The 24,620-nt window shown below is 35.3% G+C and overlaps 1 protein-coding gene across 1 annotated transcript in view; it reads left to right on the plus strand.

Annotated features, from left to right (window-relative positions):
* Positions 1–16,294, plus strand: part of LOC144248904 (uncharacterized) — a 137,246-nt gene extending 120,952 nt beyond the window's left edge. The window contains exons 3-4 of the mRNA XM_077790882.1: positions 15,233–15,342; positions 15,936–16,294. Coding sequence (XP_077647008.1) covers positions 15,233–15,342; positions 15,936–16,294 — 469 coding nt within the window. The remainder of the gene's footprint in view (positions 1–15,232; positions 15,343–15,935) is intronic.
* Positions 16,295–24,620: the final 8,326 nt, after the last annotated feature.

The following is a 24,620-nucleotide window of genomic DNA, read 5'->3' on the forward strand; positions in this document are numbered from 1 at the left end:
ATTTTTTTCATATTTTGCTTTTGTCTTTTAAATGAAAAAAAAGCTCAAGAGTTTTGAGATTTTAGAGGGGAAAACTATAAAATAATTCAAAGACATAGATTTTGAAAAGTATGAAACATCAATATTATGCATTATGAAATTACTGGATTTTCAGAGGAATATTGGATCCTAGAGAGCTTTTCTTAGCTCTTTGAGAATTACTATAAATTACTATAAAGTCCAAAGGCAAACCATCTTACCTGTATTTTAAGTTTATACCAATTGAATTATATAATTTATACCAAAATGAAGGTTTTCTTTCTCAATGCCAGGCATAATATTTCAAACTAGACAAAATAAGAAACATAGGAAAAATTAGAAACTTAGTTAGCATTAACTGAAAGTAAACAAAATCTGCAAACATAAATCTGGAGTCCAATACACTACAACAACTTCAGAATATTTTAGTTTTTGTCCATTAATTTGACACTAGAACATAAAGTGTTGCTTGACTGGAAATTATTATAGGTTATTCTTATGCCTTTTTTTTCTAAATTTTTAATCTCTCTTGGATTTATTGTATTGAAAATATTAATTTTATTTTTAAAGAAGTCTCAAAATGTGATGGTTTTACCATTTTAAATTCCCAGAGCTTAAGCAAAAGCGCCTTGTATTTTTCAGTCCTTATTTTTATGTCATCGAAAATATGGGAAATGAGTAACATAACACAGCAGAAAACAAAGTGCATGAAATCCTTTAAGAAAAGATAACATTGATATCAAAATAGAAACCCCTAAAAATACAGGATTTTAAAATTTCTGAATTTAATAACATCTAAACACCCAAATATAAAATTTTCAAAAATGAAAAAAATTTGCCCACAAGGAAGTTAGTCTCCATGAAAGTATGTTTACAATTTGCAATGTATTAGCTCATTTGCAGCTACAGCTGAATTTACTTTAATTATTTTATGAAGTTAATATGGAGGCCTAACATGTTTGCTCATTAGAGACTGTGTTTATGTCCATCAATATCAGATAATTCTGGAGCACTTGCTAGACCTATCAACCATGCAGAAAGAGACACAGAAAACTATGTCTCTGACTTAAGGTTGGATCTAGGGTAAAAGGGCTTGAAACCCAGAGTTAGGATGCAAGAGTGGATGTGATCATCACCAAATTTCTGGGAAAAAAATTAAATTCAGCGTTATTAATATTATGTTAATACCTCCACATATATTATTTATACACTTGCAAGAATTAGCAATCTACAGATTAATAATTTCAATAATATAGTATAATAATAATACACATTTTTCTTATAAGTAGATTATGAAGAAAGCCTCGGGATCTTTATCTTTTGGAGTCTTAATTTTTAATCTTATCTATTAATATAAGTTGAACATGAAACAAAATAAATACTATGACCACAACAATGTTACCAAGTGTAGTAAAATTAAAGCACCTTTTCCTGGCAGTTTCACCTGCCATGACTCTTTAAGTAATAGATCTTGGTTGAAGGTCTGGCCATTTGCAAGTTTCTTGGCACAATCATTTTGAAAAGATTAATACAAAGTGATTAAGAAAGACAACAAAACTGCTGCCTCTAACTTTAAGTATTATATGCATAAAATGGCTTACAGTCAAAAAGCTTATAGAGCCTGTTCCTATTCAAATTTAAGTCAATAGAAGCAGAAATTAAGCTTATGAAACTTAAAATTTTTTATTGTTTTTTTCATGTACAATATAAAACGATTATATATCATGCTTGATTAAACTTTCATAAAGATAAGGGGTTTCTTCTCCTTAGTTTTAAGTTAACAAAATAAAAGTTTTGCTGCCGTTATACATATTTAAAGGAAGCCAATCTTTTATGCTTGCTAGATTTAAGAAGTAAATTTGTTTTTCTTATGAATTATAAAGGTACAAAATGTTATAATAGAACAAAAATATAATATATTATATATATATATTATATTATATATAATATATTATATATTATATATTATATATATAATTATACAATATAAACAAATATTGTAATATATATAATTATATAATATAAACAAATATGAGAAACATTCCACATATTCTTGGTATTGAAGAAAATATAATCTTTAATATTAGCTTTTTAAATTTGATCATAATTTATAGTGTGCCACACTATAAAAATCAAAAACAACAATAAAAATATTTTTATAGACGTTTTCAATATAAGCTGAAGTTCTGAGTCTTGCACTACACTGGAATATAGATATCATCACAAATGGAAAGGCAAAATGCAGTGATCCTAAGTTTTTAAGTCCTTAACTTTAAGAGAAGTAAAATGGGAAAAGGGACTTTTAAGTGAGTCATTGTGTCATGCCAACATCCTAATCACATTTCCTGCAGTCTACAGACAAATAACTGTAAGTCATTTGGGGTTTTCTAGGCTAACAATATAAAAGCATCTCTTCTCCACCTTTTCAGTAATGAACATATTTTCTGCTCCATTACCCTCCATTAACTGGGTACCATTAGCAGTATTATGCAATATTTCTGTCATTCAGCCAACCTAATATGAGGATAAACCAGTTTATTTTGTTGGCAATAGGGGACATAATAAGGATGAAAATAGATTACTTTATCTTTTATTTGACAGGAAACTTTTCCTGAGGTGAGGACAAAATCTTAAGGCATTTTCCCAGGTCGTATCTTCCCTAAGTATTGCACAAAACTGTAAGCCTTTGGTCTTGAAACATGTTTTGAAAACTCTGTTTATCTATTCATGTATTTTCCTTTCAATATCCTTGAAAAGAGGGGTCAGGAAAAAATCAGCAAAAGTGCACTAGATATAATTTTTTTCTCAGTAATTATGAAGTGCCTTCAAGATATCTCACTTCATTAAACAGTAACTGCTTGGAAAGAATGGTAAGATATTAAAATGCTAATAAAAATCTGGACATCATAATTTGAAAATTGTATAGCATTTTCAAGCTGCTTTCACTTCCACTTTTTCTTCAGACTTGCATTCATAAAACACCAAGCAAACAATTTATGCCACATAATGAACAGGAATAAAATGAATGGTAAATAATTTTTATTATTCTGAGAAGTTCCCTAGTTCATCCAACACTATTAACTGATCTCTAATTACAACATGGTAGAAAATGTGTATTTAAAAACAAATATGGGATTGTCAGCAGAAAAATTCTGAAGCAAAGACATCAGTTTCTAATACACAGTCATATTATTTCTAAAGCACCCCATTGACTTGTGAATTTTATCGGATTTTAGATGACTGATAGAGAATTTCGAGATAACCTCACTTGACATTCTCATAAACACTAAGAAATAAGAATCAGGAAATTACTGTGGAAGAGCAAAACTAAATACAGGAACAGACACACAAAGAAGTAGTCAAAGCGAAGTTACTGAATTATTTGTTGTCAGTTTAGGAAGCCACATGTAGCAAGTGTGCAGAAAGTGCTCTTGCATTGAGCACTGTTCAAATGTTATATTAATTTTCTGTATAATAAATTAGTGAATATGTTTGTCAAATATGCTGATCACAGAAGATTAGGCTAGTTTGGAACATTCAGGGAGTGCAAAGTTAAACTTTTTTTTATTTCCTCGTCTCTCTTAATATTTTTCATTTATTTGTGTCACATAATGAATACCATCAGAGGACAGATGTAGACTTCAAAATAAAAAAAATACGAGGAAAATATCTGAGACCAATAACTTCCAACATATAAAGGACAACAATATTCTTGGAGGACAACAGATAAAATAGCAGTGAGGTAGAGACCATGATGTAGACTATGAGACTATGAGGTAGATGTTAGACATAAATCAGTAACTGATTTATGTCACAGAAATAGAAAATATATTATTTATCTGAATGTTTGTAAGTACATTATGGACACCTATATGTGCAATTCATCCTAAATATTCCTGCTAGTGTAACCAGCTCAAATGTGGATAAGGATGACTAAAATTAAGATATATTAACACTCAAGACTGAGAATACCAAGACTATTTTATGAACACACTTATATTCAGAAATTAGGGCTAGAATCTTAAAAATTAAATATTTAGGAAGACACCTCTGTGTTAAGGGATATTATAAGCAGTCATTCTCAGCTTCTAAATACTCTTACATTCTATCATTCTTCCCTTTGGAGAGGAGAAAATGGTCAGAAATAGAACAAAGAATTTGACTCTTTCTGGACTGAATGGTCATTCTTGAGTCTTTTGATAACTATATACTGGTATAAAAAATTCTTCCAGTCATTTGTCTTGGCATCTGATCCTTGTTATTTGTACTCTTTGTCAGATTTAATGTCCTGCACACTTTTTCTTGAGCTATTTATCAGTCTCCCAAAACTGTGTAAAATTATCTGTGAGAGATATAAAGCCCAAAGCTATCTCAGAAGATTTTGCTTTTGTATAAATACAACAATTTAAGGATATGTGGAATGTAGGAACACTGGATTTATTAGGCTATTTCCGTAAGGATAAGGAAAACAATAAACCAAACACACAAACCCTCATGAACATGAGAAAAAACAGAGACAATAAAAAGAAACATAGATCTCAGGCTGCTGACTGAAGGGCCACTAAAGGAATAACTGAAGTGTAACCTTGATACTTTGCAACTGATCAGATTATCATGGGTATCATAAAAAAACCCACAAAAACCCAACCCTCTTTATGAGACATTTAAAGGGGCTTGAGAGATTGCATAAAACTTCTGAGGTGAGGCAAAGAGGAACAAATATTATTTTATGATATTCAGAGGAAGGCTCAAAAGAAGGATCAAGGTAGATCTCATAAGAGTAATGGTAAATTGAAGAGAAGGGAGGCTGAAACGGGCTAATAGCATTTAAGAAAAGATTTTGCAATACACATGCCCTGACGAGCCTGATCACCACAGCCTATTCTATCTCTTCCTTAAACTACCTTCTTAACTAATTTCCTGTGTATGTCACTCTGTGTGACACAGGCAAGAAGCTAAAAGTTGAGCATAACAGCAATTAGCATGAGAAGGCCTGCTGCTGGGGAAGCCATAAGTGAACCAGATGTGTTTGTATCTATCTGTGTGTGTGTGTGTGTGTGTGGGTGTACATGTGAGTCTGATCTGCTAAACAGGATTAGAGACGGAACAGGTGGTTGAACCAGGCTCATTGTACTGCTGAAGTGTATGTAAGCACTGTGTGTGTGTATGCACACTGGGCTGATAAAGTCTCAACTCTCCTGCCTGCCTTCCCTGTCCTGCTAGTGGCTGGCTGCCAGTTTTTTTTTTTTCTTTTCTGTCTCTGTCAAGGTCAGGATTGAAGCATTCAAGACAGTATTTCGTGTTCAGACTCAGATGTTTATTATTTCTCTTATCTATGTTACAGTCTTACAAGCCGTGAGTTCTGCTATATTTCACTAACAAGCTACAAAATGGCAAACTATCTTTCTTTACAAGGTCTTTTAAAGCTAAACTGTCCAATTAAGAAATTACACTTAAATTATTTTCACTTTTAACCCAATAACTAACCACTTGTGTCCCACAATGCAGACTTTTCTGTCAAATTACAAAACACCACTCAAACCCATGAAGAAGCCACCGCCCTAAAACCTCCGTCTTTTCTTATATATATTACTATATTCTGAAACATTAAACTCTAAGTTTTCCACCCTGTGATATTACCACTTCTATTCAAACTACGCACCCATAATCCCAGTTCTATAATTTAATTTTGGAAGCCTTCTCCACAGCCTCAAGTCAAATATGGTATTCTCTTGTGGGTCTGTGCCTTTCAGCACAGAAAATTTAAAATTCTCAGCATTCAGACTTCCAACAGTTAGCCATTTTTGTAAAGAGGACACGCAGTGATTGAGGATTGAGTGACCAGTCTTACCACAGACTGGATCTGGGAAAGAGAAATAGAAGCCTCCTCACATCCAGCAGAACAAGGAAGAAGAACCAGTCCCATCTCTCTTACTTGAGCTCCATAACCTCACTCCTAGCAAGCACCACACTGTCAACACCAGAACTTCATCCTGATGGTGGTTAGAAACACTTAATAAAGCAGTAATTTTGTAAATTCTCACTAGATCATTCTACAGTTCCCAGGCCAGTTCAGTCATTGACCATTTGTTTGTTTATTTGTTTGTGTGGGTTCTTTTATTGATCTGCCTTGTCAATTTTCTTCAACATACAGTTCATTCTATAATAAAACTGAAGAGCTACACTTGTGTAAATAACAGTTTTGTTAGCATAGGGAATGGAGGACACTGAGGTAATTAGTAAGGAAAAAAGTACATGAGACAAGGTTGTGCTAGCAGCATTATAGACAGAAATAACAAAGAACTGCAGTGGTGACAGCAGTTTTGATGTGAGATATCAGTGGGAGGGTGCTGACTTCAACCATGTGCTCATTTTGATTTGGTGTATGATGTATTGTGCATGTCTTTTTGTCTGTGGACCAGCTGTGAGTGAAGTAGGTGAAATGAGAGCACGGCAGGTGTGATGTGCTTGAGAAGCACTGCAGAATGGGATCTGTGAAAGGGTGAGTGGAAACTAACATTCAGCTGGGACAAAGCCACTGTTTTGCAAATGTTATGTATGCTTACAGTAGATACTTATGTCAAGATGACCCAACTGATTTCACAAAGAGCATGCCCTGGCCTATTTTACTTATTGATAGGGATATTTTTCTTAGAATAAAATTATAAAAAGTTGTGTTAATAATAAATTAGCAAAAGTATTTGAGATTTTAGTGATAAAATACATAGCACAAATTAATATAAGTTATCTCAAGTAATTTTAGCATACCACAACACTATAAAACATACTCTTGTTTGAAGTCTATCCATGCATTCTCCAGTAGTTTAATCTCTCAGAATATCCTCAGTTACAGACAGGAATATGTGTGAGTAGAAAAATGAAAGAACATAATAACAACATACAAAAGAAGAGCAATTTTGTCCCCTTTGGGGGGAAAAAATCCTTTTCATTAAATTCATAGTAACTGAATCTGTTTATTGTTGTCTGAAAAGATGAAAGAAACTTTAAAAAATTTTAAATAAGCTCCAAACAAATATTTCTCAAGCATTGTCTTGCAAGAAAATATCTGGTCAGCATACTCTCCTTTAAAATTAAAGAGGTATTTTCACTTATTGACCACTTGCCTTACCCAATGCAATTAAAATATAATAAAAATATTTTTGAGCACCACTCAGCAATGTAAAACTATTTAGCCAAAAAATGAGAAGTTTTAAGCAGGTAATGAAAGCACTCAGATGAATACTTGAATAAAGGCTGAGTTGTTAGAAAAAGCATTACCATACAAGCTTTCATGTGCCTAACTTTTTAGAAGACTAGATAGGTAATGTTGTATCCATAATACATATAAGAGAGGCAAAGCTCTGTAAGATTCTACTTACTAAAGACAAAGTAAAGAAAAACAGAGTTTATGTCCTATCACTAGGCTGAGGAGAAATCCTGGCAAAACATCTAAGTTTTTTGAGTTTTGAGTCACTTTTATGTCTCCATAATGCATATAAAAATAGGCAAAACAGCAATATTTTGAAAGATTTTATGAGGAATAACATTATTTAAATTATGTACTTCACCTCAGGCAAAGCACAAGTTCACATGCTCAATTCATGCTGAATTCATGTTAGCTGCTGTTGATGTTTGTGATCCGGGACCATTCTAAGGCCACAGTGACAAGTATAGCTTATATTCTATAAGAAATGGCTTAAATGTTTCAAAAAAATAAGTTCTTATGTACTGAAGGTAATCATCTCCCACAGTGTGTGGAAGTGAGGTAAGTCTGCTATGAATAAATATTCTCCTTGCTGTCAAAGAACCTTCCTTCCTAAGATCACCACAACATACACCTTCAGTTACTTAATGGCAGTGAATGTAATTTCAAAAATGTCATTGTACCAATCAACCATGACTTTGTTCCATACATGAGTAGAATTCTCTGTATAAGCTCCATGATTCATAAGCTTGAATCACTGGGTAAAATATGCAAAAACACATTCAAGAAAATAGAGTTTTATTGAAGTCTGTGGCATCTAGGCAACGGGCATCCTGTGAGGAAGTGGTTCATAACTTAGCTTTATAAACAGTAATATTACTTATTATTTCAGTTATGTGATGTTCCTAGCACTAGAAGGAAGAAGGACTGTCACAGTCATATACTTCAGTGAATCTTCTCCATTAGTCTTGCTAGGACAGCACTGTTGTCAGGCAGTCTGGAAAATACACAGCTGAACATTATGCAGATTACATTGTTTTCCATGTCATTTATGAACTGTAATTAGACATTAAGCAAAACATACAGTGACAAGAATAATGAAGACTGTGGGTACTGTTTGGAGAAGTTACAAATTATCTATACAGGAGAAATTTGCAAACAGAATGTATAAATATCTGCTAGTAATTATTCAAGTGAGATTATTTACAGGGAGAAGAAATTTCTGTCATTCAGCTGCAAAAATAGGTAAGCCTTCAAACTGCCAACGTGTCTTTAGGTCTGAAACAAAAACAAAACAAAACAAACAAACAATCAAAAAATCAAATTAGGTAATAATAGAACAATTTACAAATTTTTCTACTGCTTTGAAATTAGTAAATATTCTAAATAATCATGTCAAGCCACAATTTTCTATTTTGCAAGTACTTTTAATTTATCATGTGCTAATTATGATGAGACTAAGTTGCAAAGCATCTTTTGTACTCGTTAGCTGGTGGATTCACTGCAGGATTGGCTGCATGGTTTCAGAAGATTTTTGATTCTTACTCATTTGGCTAATGGAAGAATAACCAGATGCAATCAGGGGTCCACATGATCACAGAAGTATGAAATAATAATGCAGACCTCAGGTCAAGCTTGCAGATCTGGGTAAGGATCAGGGACATTTCAGTGTTATCTACTGTAGTGTTTGGAGTACTTTACAAATACCTAGCTACATGATTTCATATTTTTCTAATTTGTACTTTTCTAGTGTGAAGTGCTGAGATATTTGGCAAAGAATGAACTAATTTCTGCTGATCTTTTATTTGCAGGAATTTTTAGTTTTGTCATAATTGTTCAACAATACATCACCTTATTTTTTTCTCAGATTTAAAGGTGATCATTAGAATGAGCTGTAATACAATGTCATTCTTGAAATTCAAATAATTTAAGGCTGCTGTTCTTTGCACTAAGGATGTTTACATGACCTCTTGTAGATGACCCTGAGCAGAGTTAGGAAACACATCCAGCCTAGCACTTCCCTGACTACATAGGGCAAGCAGGTATAAGTTTTGCTGGAGAAAAGAACTCAAAATAAATTTGTTCTCTAGCTTCTGTCTGACATGGTCAGGCAAAAAGCTGCTCCACAAGTATCCTTAACAGACCCAAACACTGTTTTACTTCACCTTGTGTTTCTCTTTTTTCTTTTCAAGTTCTTCTCCTTTACCACTCTCATTCCTTTATAAATAAACAACCCACTTATCTTTCCCCTTTTCTAATGGCCATGGTTTAGCAGACTTTATAACATTATTTGGTGTTTATGATTTGTTTGTCCTGGTAATTTCTACCTTGTTCAGAAATTCTGTTAAGCTGTTGCTTTATTTTGTTACATGCAGTTTCCTGCTGTATTTTATGCTGTTGTCTTTTTAATGGAACTCTGGGTCAGAGCTAGCCCTTTGTGTATACATTACTCCTACCTCATTATCTGCAGCAGACTGTTATTCCTCATAATGCTATTTTTCAGGGTGCCATATGTCATATGGATTCACTTTAACATCCTGTGTCATAGTGTGAATGTCCCTATACTTCTGTGACATTCTGTCGTTTCACTGTCTGGTTACACAGATGAGCAATGGTGGGGAAATAGTAAATAAATACTTTTTTTTTTTTTAAATCAATTTCCCAGTTGTCATTTTAGAAGTAGTGATGAGCAAAGGGATTGAGTAACAATGTTATAAATTTTCAGACAAATGATGTGGCAACCATTCAACGTAAATGAAATATTTTCTTTGTTTAGTTCTTCTGCTGTGAGGTTAAAAATTAAGTGAATGTCAGTTAATGATATTGAAAAGATTAGATCCTATAAACAGAGCTTTAAAAGGAAAAAAAGAGACACAGAGATAAAATTCTAGACATTATGATTTAAATTGTTAAGATTCTAGTTATCTCTTGATGTGAAGAGATCTATTTCTTTGTATTTTGTCAATAATAATTTTGTACAAGTGTATTAACAATTGATTAAATATAAATAATTGACCTACAAGAGTAAATATAAAAAGAGCTGTACATTTAATTATTTAATTAATTTGACAATAATTGTGTCAAATAAATTACTCATAAAGCAAGAAGTTATGGCCAAGAAAAATATATGGATTAATTACAGGGAAAAATAATGAGGAACAAAAATTTAAAAACCAGTTAACAGACCACCAATAAATTAAAGGTGTCTCATTACTTTTCTTAACATGTAGGACATTTGTGTTAATGAGCTTTAACAAATAAAAATGTTCAATTTAGGAACTTATTCAGTACTTTACATGTAGCATGTAACAGTCCTGAAATTCTCAAAGAATGGATTAAATCTTTTTTTTACTCTTCCATTGATAATACATTTTGGTTTTCAAGTTCAACCAGACAAGTTTTGATCATTGAGTATTCCTTAAACGTTTGTGCTCATCCGTTGTGTCCTGCAAGGAAAGGACTTTAATTGCAACTGAAAGACCTCTGCAAAAAAGGTTTATTTGAAAGGTAGATATAAGAAACAATATCATTATTTTAGGTGCTTACATTCATGGAAATCATACCTGTAGGTATTTTTCCAGTGCTTCACCAAAGTTACAAAAAACAGGATAAAATCTTTCTTCTGTTTCTACAGTGACTAGATCATTATAAGGTGAGATATGGCTTGATCCTTCTCACTCAACTGTAAATAGTGTCTCATCTAAATCTTGTCCCATCAGATCTCACCAATCTCTTTTTCAGGAAAAGAAAAATTATTTTGGCTTCATCTGGCTTCAAAGACATCAATGGCCTCACTTTACTGAAAAGTAAACAACAGTCGTAGACATTGGGCTTTTGTTTTCTAGATTTCTGAGGATTTAAACATTGCTGAGTGTTCTGGCTGAATGATGGTGGTGGTCTATAAAACTGACAAAAAATGCAATCATAAGAAATTATGAATAGAAATGGTCTTATGAAACAAAGCCTGTATAGCAAAATAAGAGATCCTGGAAGTGAGATGAAGCACTGGACTCTTGACCATGCATATTGTTTAACAATTAATTGAGTCCATGTTTTTATCTGAGTCTGCCTCAGCTAAATCTCTTTTGTGGCTTTGATTAAGTACAAACAGTTTATCATTTTACCGGGAGTAAACAGCATGGAAGAGTCAATCTGTGTAGAAAGGAAATTAAAGCCAAATAGTTAGTTCTACTAAAACATTCTTGTGCCATGTTTAAGAACATTAACATTGAACTCCTTGTCATTTTGTTCAATGGGAATATCACAAATAAACCCTGGAACTGCAGTTCACAACTTCACAGTTAGTTTTCTTTTCTATTATCTTGTAAAAATTCACCCTTACATTCCAGTAGCACTAGAACTGACTAGCTCTAGCTAAAACCATGGCTTCCCTTATGTGTTCTATTTACCACTTTTTTGGGTGCATTTTTCACCTGTATGACAACTAGTTTGAGAAAGGACTATATATTTTCTCTTTCAGATTTTTATTTCCCTTAACTCCAGATTTGTCCAAGATTGCAAAAAAAACATCAAGTTCTTTTCTGTGTTGATTTTCTTTGTGCTGTAGACCTTCCTGCTCTAGTTTGGGGTCTCTTTGATGGTTTTTGGTTTTTTCATCTGTTGTTGTTATTTTTAATAAGAGAAATTATATTCATTCTTTTCACCTACTAAATGCCTTCTTTAGTCTCTATTAGTTCTTTTCACCATCTCTGTATCTAAGAGGTGTGGCAAGAGGACATTGAAAAAAAACATAGATGAGGAAATCAATGTCTTTTATTCTCTTAGCTTTCCCTGGTGAGGCAGATGCACAGTGGATAGGATGAATGTCAACAGACACAAGGTGGAATTTGGAAAATTCTCACCACATAATACAGAAAATAATTACCATAAGAGCTGTCAAATTTTGGAAAAGTTTGTCTTGTAGAGATGAAGAATCTCCACCCTTGAGGTTCAAGACTCAGCTTTTGAGCTGTTTGGATGATCTTCAGACCTTTGGTCTTAATTTTCCTCTAAACCAAAGTACCTATGAAAAATAAATAGAAAACACATTAATTAATTTCTCTCATTATCAGTTACTAAGTATTTGGGATACTGTGTGTATAGGTTTATTGTTTTTATTATTTGTAAATGTTTTATACTCTGCTCTATCATTTCTTATGCATAACACAGGGTTCTCAGACTAAAATTAAGGGATATTGAATATCATAGTAAAGAAATTCTCAGAGGCAAATTTTGTGTAATTTAGAGAAAGGGCAGGTGCTATGCTCTCCCTTCTGTACTTACACTTTTAATTAGTAATTTTAAAAAGCTAAAGCTTAAAATTCCTCTTAAGATATGTTAATTTATTTCTGCTTCAGTTAACCACAACAGAATCTATATAAAGAACTATGTTTCTACTTTCTTCTCTGACACAGATTCTATTCTTTTTCATTGCTGTTCATACCAAGGGAGAAAAATTCAGTTAAGCCCTTGCAGCAAACACATAAACAAAATTGAAAACCAACCAAAACCTAAAAATGAAGTCCATCCTGACCTGCTCCATTCTACTGCTATCCAATATGATCTCAAGGACATTCAGTCATAACTATAATGATACAAGCATATATTGCTCAGTAGCTCAGGGAGCAGGTCCCCTTTTTTCAGTTGCCAAAATATTCTGTCTCCCTTCCATTTTCGAACATTAAAAGCAGAAGAAACAGCAGTCACAACTGCAACATCCAGCTGCTTCACTGTTTTTTCTTTCCCCTGGCATTGTCAATTAACAGGTTCCCTTGCTCAGCCTTAGATGCCAGGAAAGGCATCTTGCTGAGATGCCTTAAATCATACATCTACAAAGCTGGTACAACTCTCATCCCTATCCTTAAAACAGGATACAGGAAATTATAGTCCCATCAGTCTTACAACAGTCCCTGCAAAAGTTATGGATCAAAGGCTCCTCTCATAAGCTGAATTAAATATGTGACTGGAGAAAGACAGCCTGGATTCCTCAAGAGCACATAATTCTTGGTAACCTAACTGCCTTCTATGACAAAGCAACCTGCTCAGATATGTTCATCAAGGGGTGGACATGGTCTACCTGGATTTATCTGAGCCTTTCAATACCATTTCCCACAGCCTCCTTCTAAAGAAGCTGTTCTATTATGGCCACACAAGTGGTCTGTGTTGTACCCTCTTTTGTAATGAAACTCTGAGTTGATCTCAATATTTGGGTACAATCTGACTAAAAAACATAACTACAAGTGAAAATGTCAGGAAATGTTTAAGTGTGTTTAGTCACTAAATTAAAGATTTACTAGATATGAAAATAAGCCTATAGAAGATGAATCAAACAGGAAAACAAAACCCCTTGAATCCCAGGTCTACAGTACTTATAAAAGGGTAGTTTGAAAAAAAAATTCTCCTTTGTTCATTATATTCTTACTTGGTGAAATGCATAAATATATACATTTAATATTTTGCTCCACAATACAATACTAGAGCCTACCTCCTCCTCTCACTTATTTTAAGTAAATAAAAGTAGTTCTGGGTGTAATTCTGTGACCCATTGACAAGATAATTTATTGGACTGAAATGACTTTGTAGAAAAAAGCAAAAAACCTAAGAAGCTCGAAACCACCACAACTTATCCTTCAGGCTTCAGGAAATGAACAAACTGTTGAGCATTGTACAAGTATGGAAAAGAACCCTGTATTTCAGTCCTTGAAAAGAATTAATTTCTCAGTTTAATGAACAGCAATTTAGTTAGATAAACAGATTGTCAGCAGACTATTCTAGCCACTAGGAGGTAAAGTTAAAACTTTTCTTGCTTGCTTTTTTTTTCTGATTACAATGGTCTGAACACAAATAAAACATGATAATGGGGACTATTTTCTTCTTGAAAGGAATGTGGAATTTGAATCACTCAGGCTAACCTTTACATCCACTATGGGTTCTTTACATTATTTCTGTGTCATTTGACTGCCCCATGCTCTTCATAAAAACCTAACTTTATAATGCAGTTCTTCATTCCAGCCTTAGGAAGCAGGAAAAGAGGATGTGTCTAGATTAATAGTTATCCACACTGGGGTCTTTTCTTTTGAATTGTTTTCACGTATGATGCAAAAGAGAAATTGAGAGCAAGAGAAAAGAATTACCAAAACCCAATTTCAACAGATTGTGGAATACTAGCTGGGTGGACAAAATGTGTGCTCTTCTGACATAAGAAATAGAGATTTCTATGCCACAGTCTCTTCAGAGTAATCATCTTCAACAAGAAAGAAGCTTCAATAGAAGGTAGAAACAGTAATCTCAAAACTATTCTCACAGAAATCTTTGTGATTGTATCACAAATTGCATGCAGGGAATTTATTGTTTTAAAATCAATTTATCTGTCTTGTCTGCCGATAAGGTATAAACTACAAAGTTCCTACTTTTTAACCTACAATTTGAAATAGTAAATGTGTAAAATTCATGGCACCAAAAAAAAAAAAAAAAAAAAGTGAATCAGAAAGTTGATTTGATGTTAGCACCAAACACCATAGAAATTTTGAATTGTTAGACAACTCCATCATTAAGGTGCTCAAAGTTCACTTAGCATCCACACATGTACAGAAAAAAGCCCCACTGGAAATTATTCCAATTTAAAGACAAGACAGTTTTGTGAATTCCATTTAACTGCTTGCATGCTTCTTCACTAATTCTCCCCCAGATTTTTTCCTATAAAAATAACATTCTTTCATATGCTGTTCATAAGATTTTTTGCCAGGCAAAATATGCTGGGTGCACATCTTTTGGTAAGCCACAGGAAAATTCAATCCATGTAATTCACGGGAGCATACATTATGCAACAAGATTATAAAATACTATTATGTGTGGCAGAATATGTTAGTTGGTTTTAATCTTTGCAAATTCAGGTGAAATTTTATCAATGGTGGTCCAAGAATCTAATTTGTTTATTTCCTAGGCAGATTTATTTGGTTATCTTTTTTTGTTGTTTTTGTTGTTTAACCTGCATATGTTTGCTGAAATTAGGTTCTCTAGTAGCAGAGGAATATATGCATCTTTCACTAAATATTCACTCGATAACAAAGTAAAACTAAAAGTAAAACTCTTGTGCCATGAGCAGAATAGCATCCTTTCAGGTAAGTGTGAAATTTTTTAAAGTTGCAGCTCTCCTTCTGTGAATGAGATCAGTAATTCCAGGTAGCCATTATCTCTTCCTTTACTTTCTTGTAGAAGTGATATAAAAAGAGATCCAACACAAAATTTTGTATGTGCGAACTATGCTGAGGAGAGTATCAGGAAATCATGAAAGAGGAAAGGGACATTCTGCAAAACACAGTGCCTAGCATGACATTAGTTGTCTACAAGATGCAGTTTGACTTAGTTCAACCCTTTAGAATCTCTTAACACTATCTACAGACTGCTCCAGAAGTTAAGATAGGCCCTTAAGTCAATCCCTTTAAATAACAGACTGGGTGCAAGTGTTTAATTTTTAAATAATTACCTTAAGGGTACCTCATTGTGAGGTGAGTACTGAAGTTGTGCTTGCACATCAGTGTGTGTGCAGCTAAATGAGGCAGCTGACACATGCTGCAGTTTATGCAGAAAGGCACAAACCCAGAGCCAGCAATCTGTGCCAAACAGCATACAAATGTCCCCAGCTATGGGGGTGACATCATGACAGGGCATGGTTCCATGTGCTGTTAAAGCTATTGTTCCTGTGACACCCAAGGCTTGACCCAGACAAATCCTCAGAAAGAGAGTTCAGATCTACAAATCCCAAACTGCAGGGAGTGCCTGGAACAACTCACTGAGGTTAGGCCAGATGGTTTTACAGCTTGTAGCAGCTGTGCAGTTGTCAAGAAGCTGTGCCACCAAATGAAAGAGCTGCAGGAAGAGGTCAGCAGACTGAGCAGCATCGCAGATGAAAGGAAAGCAGTTGAATGGCTTTTTTCCAAGCAACTGCAGCTTCAAGAGCTGAAACTTCCAACTGCAGGAGAGAAACGAGCAGAGCCTGTTCCTGTCAGGGTGTGTGACATCCCAATAATAAGTGAAAAGGAGCACCCAAGGTTCATAGCTGCTCATGGTTGAAATGAACTACAAAATTCAGAGAGTCTGCAAAAACTTATGAAGTTTTATAGTAAATTCCACACTTGGCATGGAAATTGGTTTGTTGGTCCCTGACCTCCTAGCATAAACACACAGCATATGTTTGGATAACAGGGCAGAGTGAAGGGGGAGAGATTAATTAAAAAGTGGAGGTGGGGGAAGGAAGGACGGAAGGGTGGAAGGAAGGGTGGAAGGAAGGGTGGAAGGAAGGAAGGAAGGAAGGGTGGAAGGAAGGAAGGAAGGAAGGAAGGAAGGAAGGAAGGAAGGAAGGAAGGAAGGAAGGAAGGAAGGAAGGAATCAACAGTGCTGGCTGTAGTGTAAATCCATAATTCTAACTGGGGTGTCCAGAGTCCTGGGGTGTACACAGTACAAATGCACTGGGCTAGCTAGGGGTACCTTCTTAGAGAAAAGTTTCTAACTTTCTATGCAAGTTAGTTATCAGTCACAGTCTGTTCTTCTAAACCTTTCTGGAAATGGGTTGGAGGGCTTTAGGCATCTTTGGTGGTCTTAATTCTCCCCATGTCCATGCGATTTTCAGCCTCATTCTTGCACTTGCACTACACTGTGTTGTGCTTATTTCCAGGAACTAGAACAAGGACTCTTTCCCAAGAAACATTCCTTGGCTGTTATTACCCACAGTCCTTGGTTGGCTCCATATCTCTCCAGCTATTAGTGTTTGAGATAAAATATTATTAGTTTATCTTCTTGGCCTCTATAGAGTGGCAAGTAGAAACTCAGATAATGGCAAAGCCTGGAAGCTGGCACCAAGAAGATGGCTTCTGCTGTTCCTGAAGACTTGTATCTAGAGAATATATTCACTGTCCTTATAGCTGATAAGAAACTGAGGGCACTCTAAAACAAAAAATAAATCAGAGCCAGCTGAGCCAGAGCTACACTGCAGCACCAGGAGAAAAGGCAGAGTGTTAGGAGTTGGAGACACCCTGTTGCAGGCAATGGGGTTTTCCTCCTCACTTGTGGTAAGGGCAGTCAGAGACAGGAACAGTTTGGCCAGAAAAGTGGTGGGTGTCTCATCACTGGTAATATTCAAAGTCAGGTTGGATGGAGCTTTAAGCAAGCTGATATAGCAAAAAATGTCCCTGGCCATGGTGGAGGGATGGAATGAGGTAATCCTGGAAGGGCCTCCCTCCCACCCTAAGCCAATCTATGATTTTATGATTGATATTTGAGTTGCCTTCCATAAATTATGTATGGCACATTGTTATGTTGACTGGAAAATTTTACTGTTATGGTTAAAGTTATGGGACACAGACTGACAAAATTCAGGATGGAACTGTATTCTCCATATGTTGTTGTATAGTAGATGATTTTATTATCAGGATTGCAAAACAAGATACATGTTATGACAGATGTTAGTCATACAAGACATTTTACTGTAATTTACTGTGGTTTTATTTGAATATTCTAAAAACACAGGGAGGTAATTATTAATTTTGTATTGCTGAGGTTCATTCACATGCTAGGTATATAACCCACCACAAGAAGATAAATTAACTCCTGTTTTCTAACTACTTTGAAATAATAAATTTATAGGTAAAGTAATGTGAACTATATCCAGAGTAGACTACACAGTTACAACAGCTATTTGACATACAACAAACCAATGAATCTACTTCCATTAAAATTTAATCAGAAGCATACCTTACTCCTTTCTCAACCTCAGTTGGTATAAATTTTTCCTGTGACCCACCTACTAGATAAAATCTACTTGAGGTTGTATTTATTAAAAATATCCCCTTATTTATATTAGCTGTGATCTTTTACTGAGTTTCTGAAGTTGCTCAGATGTAAAAATCTTTAATGCCGGCAAATTATTTTCCTTTTTTTTTTTTTTTTTTTTTTAACTATAACCTATAGTGAGTCAAATTTAGTTCTCTAAATACAGTTACCTAGTGGCAAGTTAGGATAGGTACCTGAACTATCCATATGGGACTAGCAGTTGGAACACAAAAGATGTGTGAAATAATTTGTTCTGACAATTAGAAGACAAGCAAGATGAGCCAATGGAGATCAAATGGCTTCAGAGGTTGCATAATTATAGGAAGGTGATACCATCAATCTCAGTGTTTTTACTAGTTAGTTACCTTTGCTTTACTACTTTGAGCAGTAAAACTCTTTGTTATACCAGTACAATCACCTGCTTTAAAGGATTATCAGCTCCTGGCATCTGCAAGTAAGTACAGCATCTTGCTGTTTTTACCTTTCTGTTGAGGCAGATCAACAATTGCAGATATTTCAAAATAGCAGCAATACAAGATGTTACTGCGGGCACAGCTGCTGGTTTTAAACTATAGTGCATGGATTTTGTGTCACAGTGATAATGTTCTTTAAAACATTTCCTCTCAGCTCTCCAACTCATCAGAATACTTCCCTAACCAGCTTCCAAAAACTGCCATCCATATCTTTTCCCACACATTTGCAGTATATTTTCTTCCAGAGGCAATACAGGATGTAAAGTGCAATTAGCAATTCATTGCTTGGAACTGAATTAAGAGAGCGAAATTCACTGCTGGCTGTTTCACTATACATGAGAGGCATCTGGCAACAGCAAGTGTGGTCAGAGTTCATCTGGCATCATCAAATTGTCTTTTGGACAACCAAAACATTCCTCTTACTATTTCAGGATTGTCACTGTTCATTGTCCGTGTGACATAAATAGCTGTTTCATGTAGTATTAAGTCTGCTCTCTGGACTCTAAATCTTGATTCAGGTTTCTGAATGACTAAATACCTGTTTGTTCTGTCCTGAATTCTATCTAAAATCTGCTACTTCAAGTCTATTTACTATGAAACAATCAGGTCTGAATTAAGAGGTCATACAAATCAGCAAAGTATGGTGTTAATACAAGAAGTGTCAATAGAAAGAACGTGATTAATGGGAAATGGCTGAGCATTTGCTCAGACCATGTAACAGTATTTGTTTCACTTTTATTTTTCATTACAGATCCATGCAAAGCTGAATCCTCAGCTTGCGTAATCTCAGACTATCTCAAATGCACAGAAACAAGAAATATTTTTTTTTGTGCAAATAATAAAATACCAGATAAAATTTTGTTGAGCTGGAAAACAGAGAAGGATGTCTTCAGGGAAGTGAGAGAAAAGGCAGAATTGGAGCTATCCAGAAACCAAAAATGGCACCTATTCATTAAGTTCATAGGAGGAAAAATAGGTTGCATAACTGTATACCCACTTAAAAATACTTTCAGATTGAAACACTGAAAGGTAAGACTGTGTCTCTGTGTAGAGCCTATTGGCTATATACAGTTGGTTTCTCAGCCATTTTCCCAGTTTGAATCCAGAGGCTTATAGCTGAATGTGAATGGTAGAAAGGGTTTTGTCAGATGCAGTCATTCACTTAAGTATTATCATCATCTGTATAGCATAGGGAGCTGAAATCTTGCTCAGTGGAGCAATTCATTACTGTTTCCAAATCTCTCACAGCAGAATGTAACCATCAAAGTTAAAAACGTCTTCAGTGTGATAAATTTTGCATGTGATTTCATAATATATGTAATAGCTAATTACCTTAAGACATACATTTAAACACATAAGCCTCCTTGTTTTATTTGTGTTTATTAGTTTTTCTTTGAGAAATCAACAGTTTTAGGGTATAGACATATTTCAATCACAGCAGGACAAACACTGGTTAGAAAAAGAATCTGCTAGCTAGGGCAAATGATAGAAAGAAAATTATGAGAAACTAGCAGAAATGTTTGGAAAAAGAAAATGATGATTAAGCAATTCTTTAAAGTGAACTTTCAAATATCCTTTTAATTAAAAACAACTTGTGAAGCTCTCCATTTCCATTTCTTGGTAGTTATCAAATTTGTCTGAAATAGTACACAAGCTGATATCTGAAGAAAAAAATTACAGTGTGTAACAGTGCCACTTATAGCTGCAGACCAGTTGTAGGGCCAATATAATACATTTTAACATCTCTTTATTCAAAAGCAGCTCTTAGAGGTAAACTATCATGCAAGATAATCAGTAATATTTATGAATCATGTTTCTGTGACATGTGGAAACACCCATTACCCCCTTTACAGCCACCTGGCTATTCAGGCCTAGAAATCCTGCCCCTTTTGCCATCGCCTGAGAGGCTTACCTGCCTCACCCTGCGCCATGTGATCCCTGAATCCCAGTGATTGGATGGTAACTGAAGCCACATGTTCTAGATTGCCCCAGAAGTACATCAAGTCACTCCCATGGCCCACCACTGTGATGCCATTTTGTCACATGTGATTTACAAAAGTTCTGTGGTCACACAGTTGCTTCAGAAGGCTCTGAAAGTCCTCATCAATATGTATCTATATATACATGCATGTGTATAATACATATCTATATATACATGTATAAAATAAGGTGAAGGATATATATTTCTTTAATTATATATAGTCACATATATATTAGAAATATAAACCTATAAATGTAAGGGTATTCCTAAAAAGGACGTACAATGTGTATAATTGCATATATATGAACCCTGAAAATTTTAATGATTTCTATGCATGTAGTACAAATTAATAATATAAATCACTATAAACACTTGTTACAGTTTAATACAATATATCTAAAAATAAAATTTAATCTGAAAGATTTAACTAAGTCTAAATGTAAATGTAAAGAACAAACAAAAGACATCTTAGGCTCACTAGTTCAAGGGGTTTCAATACCTCCTAACACATTGTGGGGATGGAAATCTCAAGATGGCAATATGCCACTGAAGAGGGTAGAGGAATGCACACAAAACTGAACATATCTGTGGATCAAGTGATAACTCTGGTGAAGCCAGCAGTGAAACAACTGCTGAACACTGTGCCATGCAAAGAGGAGACTTTCTGGGGGACTCTGGCAGAGAGGCCCTAGACCACTAGCTCCAAACTTCCAGAGTAGCCATACAAAATTATTGGAGAAACCTCTCGAGTTTGCACTGTGCAGGATGATGCAGGTATCGTGGCCAACTATAATGGAAAGCCAGGACAAGAACACAATATCTTCTGAGCTTCCACAAGAGAATCACTGATGGAATTTTGAAAAGAATTATGTCATTCAGAAGAAATTACAAATGGATTAGATATTTAGAAACACTGAATCATTAATTATTTAGAAACAGTGATTTTGTTGAAAAGGACATTTAAAATCATGTAGCTTCAACCCCCTTGACATAGTTAAAGATTTTCCACTAGACTAGCTTGCCACAAGCACCATCCAATCTGGTCTTGACTACTGTAGTTATGAGGCACAGCTTCTACAGGCAACCTTTTCTAGTGTCTCATCACACTCAGAATGAAAAATTTCTTCCTTAGACCTAGTTTAAATGTACTCTCTTTCTGTTTACACGTATTCCCCCTTGTTCTATTACTACATGCCCATTTTAAAAGTCCCTCTCCAGCTTTTGTGCAAGCCCCTTTAGGTATGGAAAAGCTACTAACAGGTGGTTCATGTGTATAATCAGAAAAACAGAAACAGAAAAAAACCTGTGTTTTCTGTGCCCTCAAATACATGTACAAAGTGGGGCATATATTCTTAACTACAGTTTAGCTCTGGACTTAGCATCAAAAACAGAATGGGATGAAAAAATGGTATGAAAAGGAAAACTTAAGGAGAATGAAAGCTTAAAGGTGACATATCTTGTGGTTTTTATTGTGCTGCTTATGGATGTAAAGTTTTGTGGTTACTGATGCATAAGTGTGTAACACCAAAGGCTATGCTGACTACATTTTAGTTACCCAGCTTCTGAAAGAAAAAATGGATATGTAGCGAAGGATTTGAAATGATGAATTTATGTGCATGTAGTTCCCATCCCTGAGTATATGTTTCATAGGCTTTAAATTTTTAAACCATGAAACTAAGCAGCTTTTACCAAGCACTGGGATTTGAGGGTTGAAAAGGTTATTTCTCCATTTTCTTCAACACTGCTGAAAATCAAGACTGTGCAGGCCCTCATCCACAACCAGAAAATTATGGAATGGAACAAATTGTAAAGGGGTAGAAATTTTTTTGCACAGCCCACAGATAATAAGAAGAAGGTTTTTTCACTCACAAATAGAACCAAGTTACTGTTGACAACAGGAAGTAAAAAGTTTGAGTTAAACCTGAAGTTTACCTGAGTTTGGTGTTGATGTATAATCTATGCACATGGGGAGCTTGAAGAATTTTTATAAACAAAATTACTACATTGCTGAATACTAATGATTCTCTTTTTAGTGGCAAAAGATTTCTTCTTATATTAAAAAACAACCCAAATGAAAAGATCATTCCTAGAAATTTAATAGCTTGTAGTCATTCAGCAGCAAATTAAAACAACATCCTCCTGGGCACTCTGAAGTTACACCTGACAATTCTGACAACTCAGCAGCCTATTTTGGTACACTCAAAGTAGAAGTGCATCCACTTTATGGTCGTTTCTTCGTGGTTACTGTCAGGGTAAATGGCAATCTATTCTTGTGCTGCACCTGTGCTGAAACCCTTCAGAGATTCTGCATTTACAGACATAAAACATGGATATCTACAATACTACTGCGGTAAAAAAGATCTAGAGGATGCACACAAGGTTTTTGAAATATATAAATTTTTGCATTTTGAAGGGAGTCCAAAGTGCTTGGTTTTGGATTTGGGGTGAATTTTCCTTTCTGTGTTGTTTTCTTTGGGTTTTTTGTTTTGAGTGTTTTTGTTGGGTTTTTGGGGCTTTCTTCACTTTTGTCTTGGTTTGATTTTTTTGTTTGTTTGGTTGGTTTTTTTAGGGATTTAGGGTTTTTTTGGTCTGTTGGGTTTTTTATTGGTTTGGTTTGGAGGGATTTTTGTCTGTTTGGAGTTTTGTGGGGTTTTTGTTGTTTGTTTTGTTTTAGATTACATAAAACTTCAAGTTACCCTGTCTAGTGCACAAGTGTTGACAGAAAACCCTGATCCATGTGGTGCAGAAAGATGGTTTTCCTTTGCAACCTGAGTGCATAAAGAACCCCTCAAAACAACAACAAAAAATCTAAGTGTTTTAAAAATTTTTGTGGGATTTCTTCCAGGTATTTAATTTTCCCCACAGTATCATGACAATAATTGATATATTGTTTTGGCTGATGAGGGTAAGATTGTCTTTTACAATAAAACAAGTACTTGCATGAATGAGGACAGATCAGTGGGTATTGTTTACTTCAACTCTAACAAGGCTTTCAACACTGTATCTCTTAACATCCTCATAGGCAGACTGAGGAAGTGTGGACTGAATGAGGGGACAGTGAGGTGGAGTGAGAAATGGCTACATAGCAGATCCCAGTGGGGATCAGTGACAGAGGATCTGTTTGGAGGCCAGTCACTAGTGATGCCCTCCAAGGTTCAATACTGGACCCAGTACTGTTTAACTTATACATCAATTACTCAGATGAAGAAACAGGGACCTCATCAAGCTCACTAACAAAATAAAGCTGATGATGGATGAGTGGATGATACTCCAGAGAGCTGTGCAGCCCTTCAGAAGAAACTTGACAGGTTGGAGAGATGGGCAGAAATAAATCATCTGGAATTCCGCAAAGGCAAATGCAGTATCCTGCACCTAAGGAGGAATAATCCCCTGCACCAGCACAGGCTGGGGGCCAACCTGCTAAAAAGCAGCTCTTCAGAGAAGGATCTGGGGTTCCTTGTGGACAAGCTGTCCATGAGCCAGCAGTGTGACCTTGGGGCCAGAAAGGCCAATAGAGTTCTGGAGTGCTTTAGGAAGAACTTTGCTGGCAGGGAGGTGATCCTGCCCCTCTACTCAGCCCCAGAAATGTAACATCTGCAGTGATGTATGCAGTGCTGGGCTCCTCAGTACAAGAGAGACAGGGAGCTCCTGGAGCATATCACAGAAAGGATTAATGGTCTGGAACATATCTCTTAAGGCTGAGAGCTGGACCTGTTCAGGCTCAAGAAGACTGAGAGGGGATTTATAGACATTGATGTCTATAAATATCTGAAGAGAATCTAGGCTCTTCTTGGTAGTTCCAAGCAAGAGAATGCAATGCACAGAAACTGATGCACAGGAAGTTCCACCTGAACATGAGGAAGAACTTCTACAATGTGCAAGTGATCACCCACTGGAACAGAATATCCAGAGAGGTTATGGAGTCCTCCCTCATGAAGAGATTCAAGAGCTGGATGCAATCCTATGCCAAGTGCTCTAGGATGACTCTGCTGGAGCAGGGAGATTTGATCTGATGACCCACTGTGGTATCTTCCAACCTGACACAGTTTGTGATTCTGTGTTAGAGTGTTGCTGGCAACTGCCATGTCATCTCTATAAATATCCTTTACCCTGTCTG

The sequence above is a fragment of the Lonchura striata genome, chromosome 2 (genome assembly GCF_046129695.1).
Source record: "Lonchura striata isolate bLonStr1 chromosome 2, bLonStr1.mat, whole genome shotgun sequence".
Classification (NCBI taxonomy): Eukaryota; Metazoa; Chordata; class Aves; order Passeriformes; family Estrildidae; genus Lonchura; species Lonchura striata.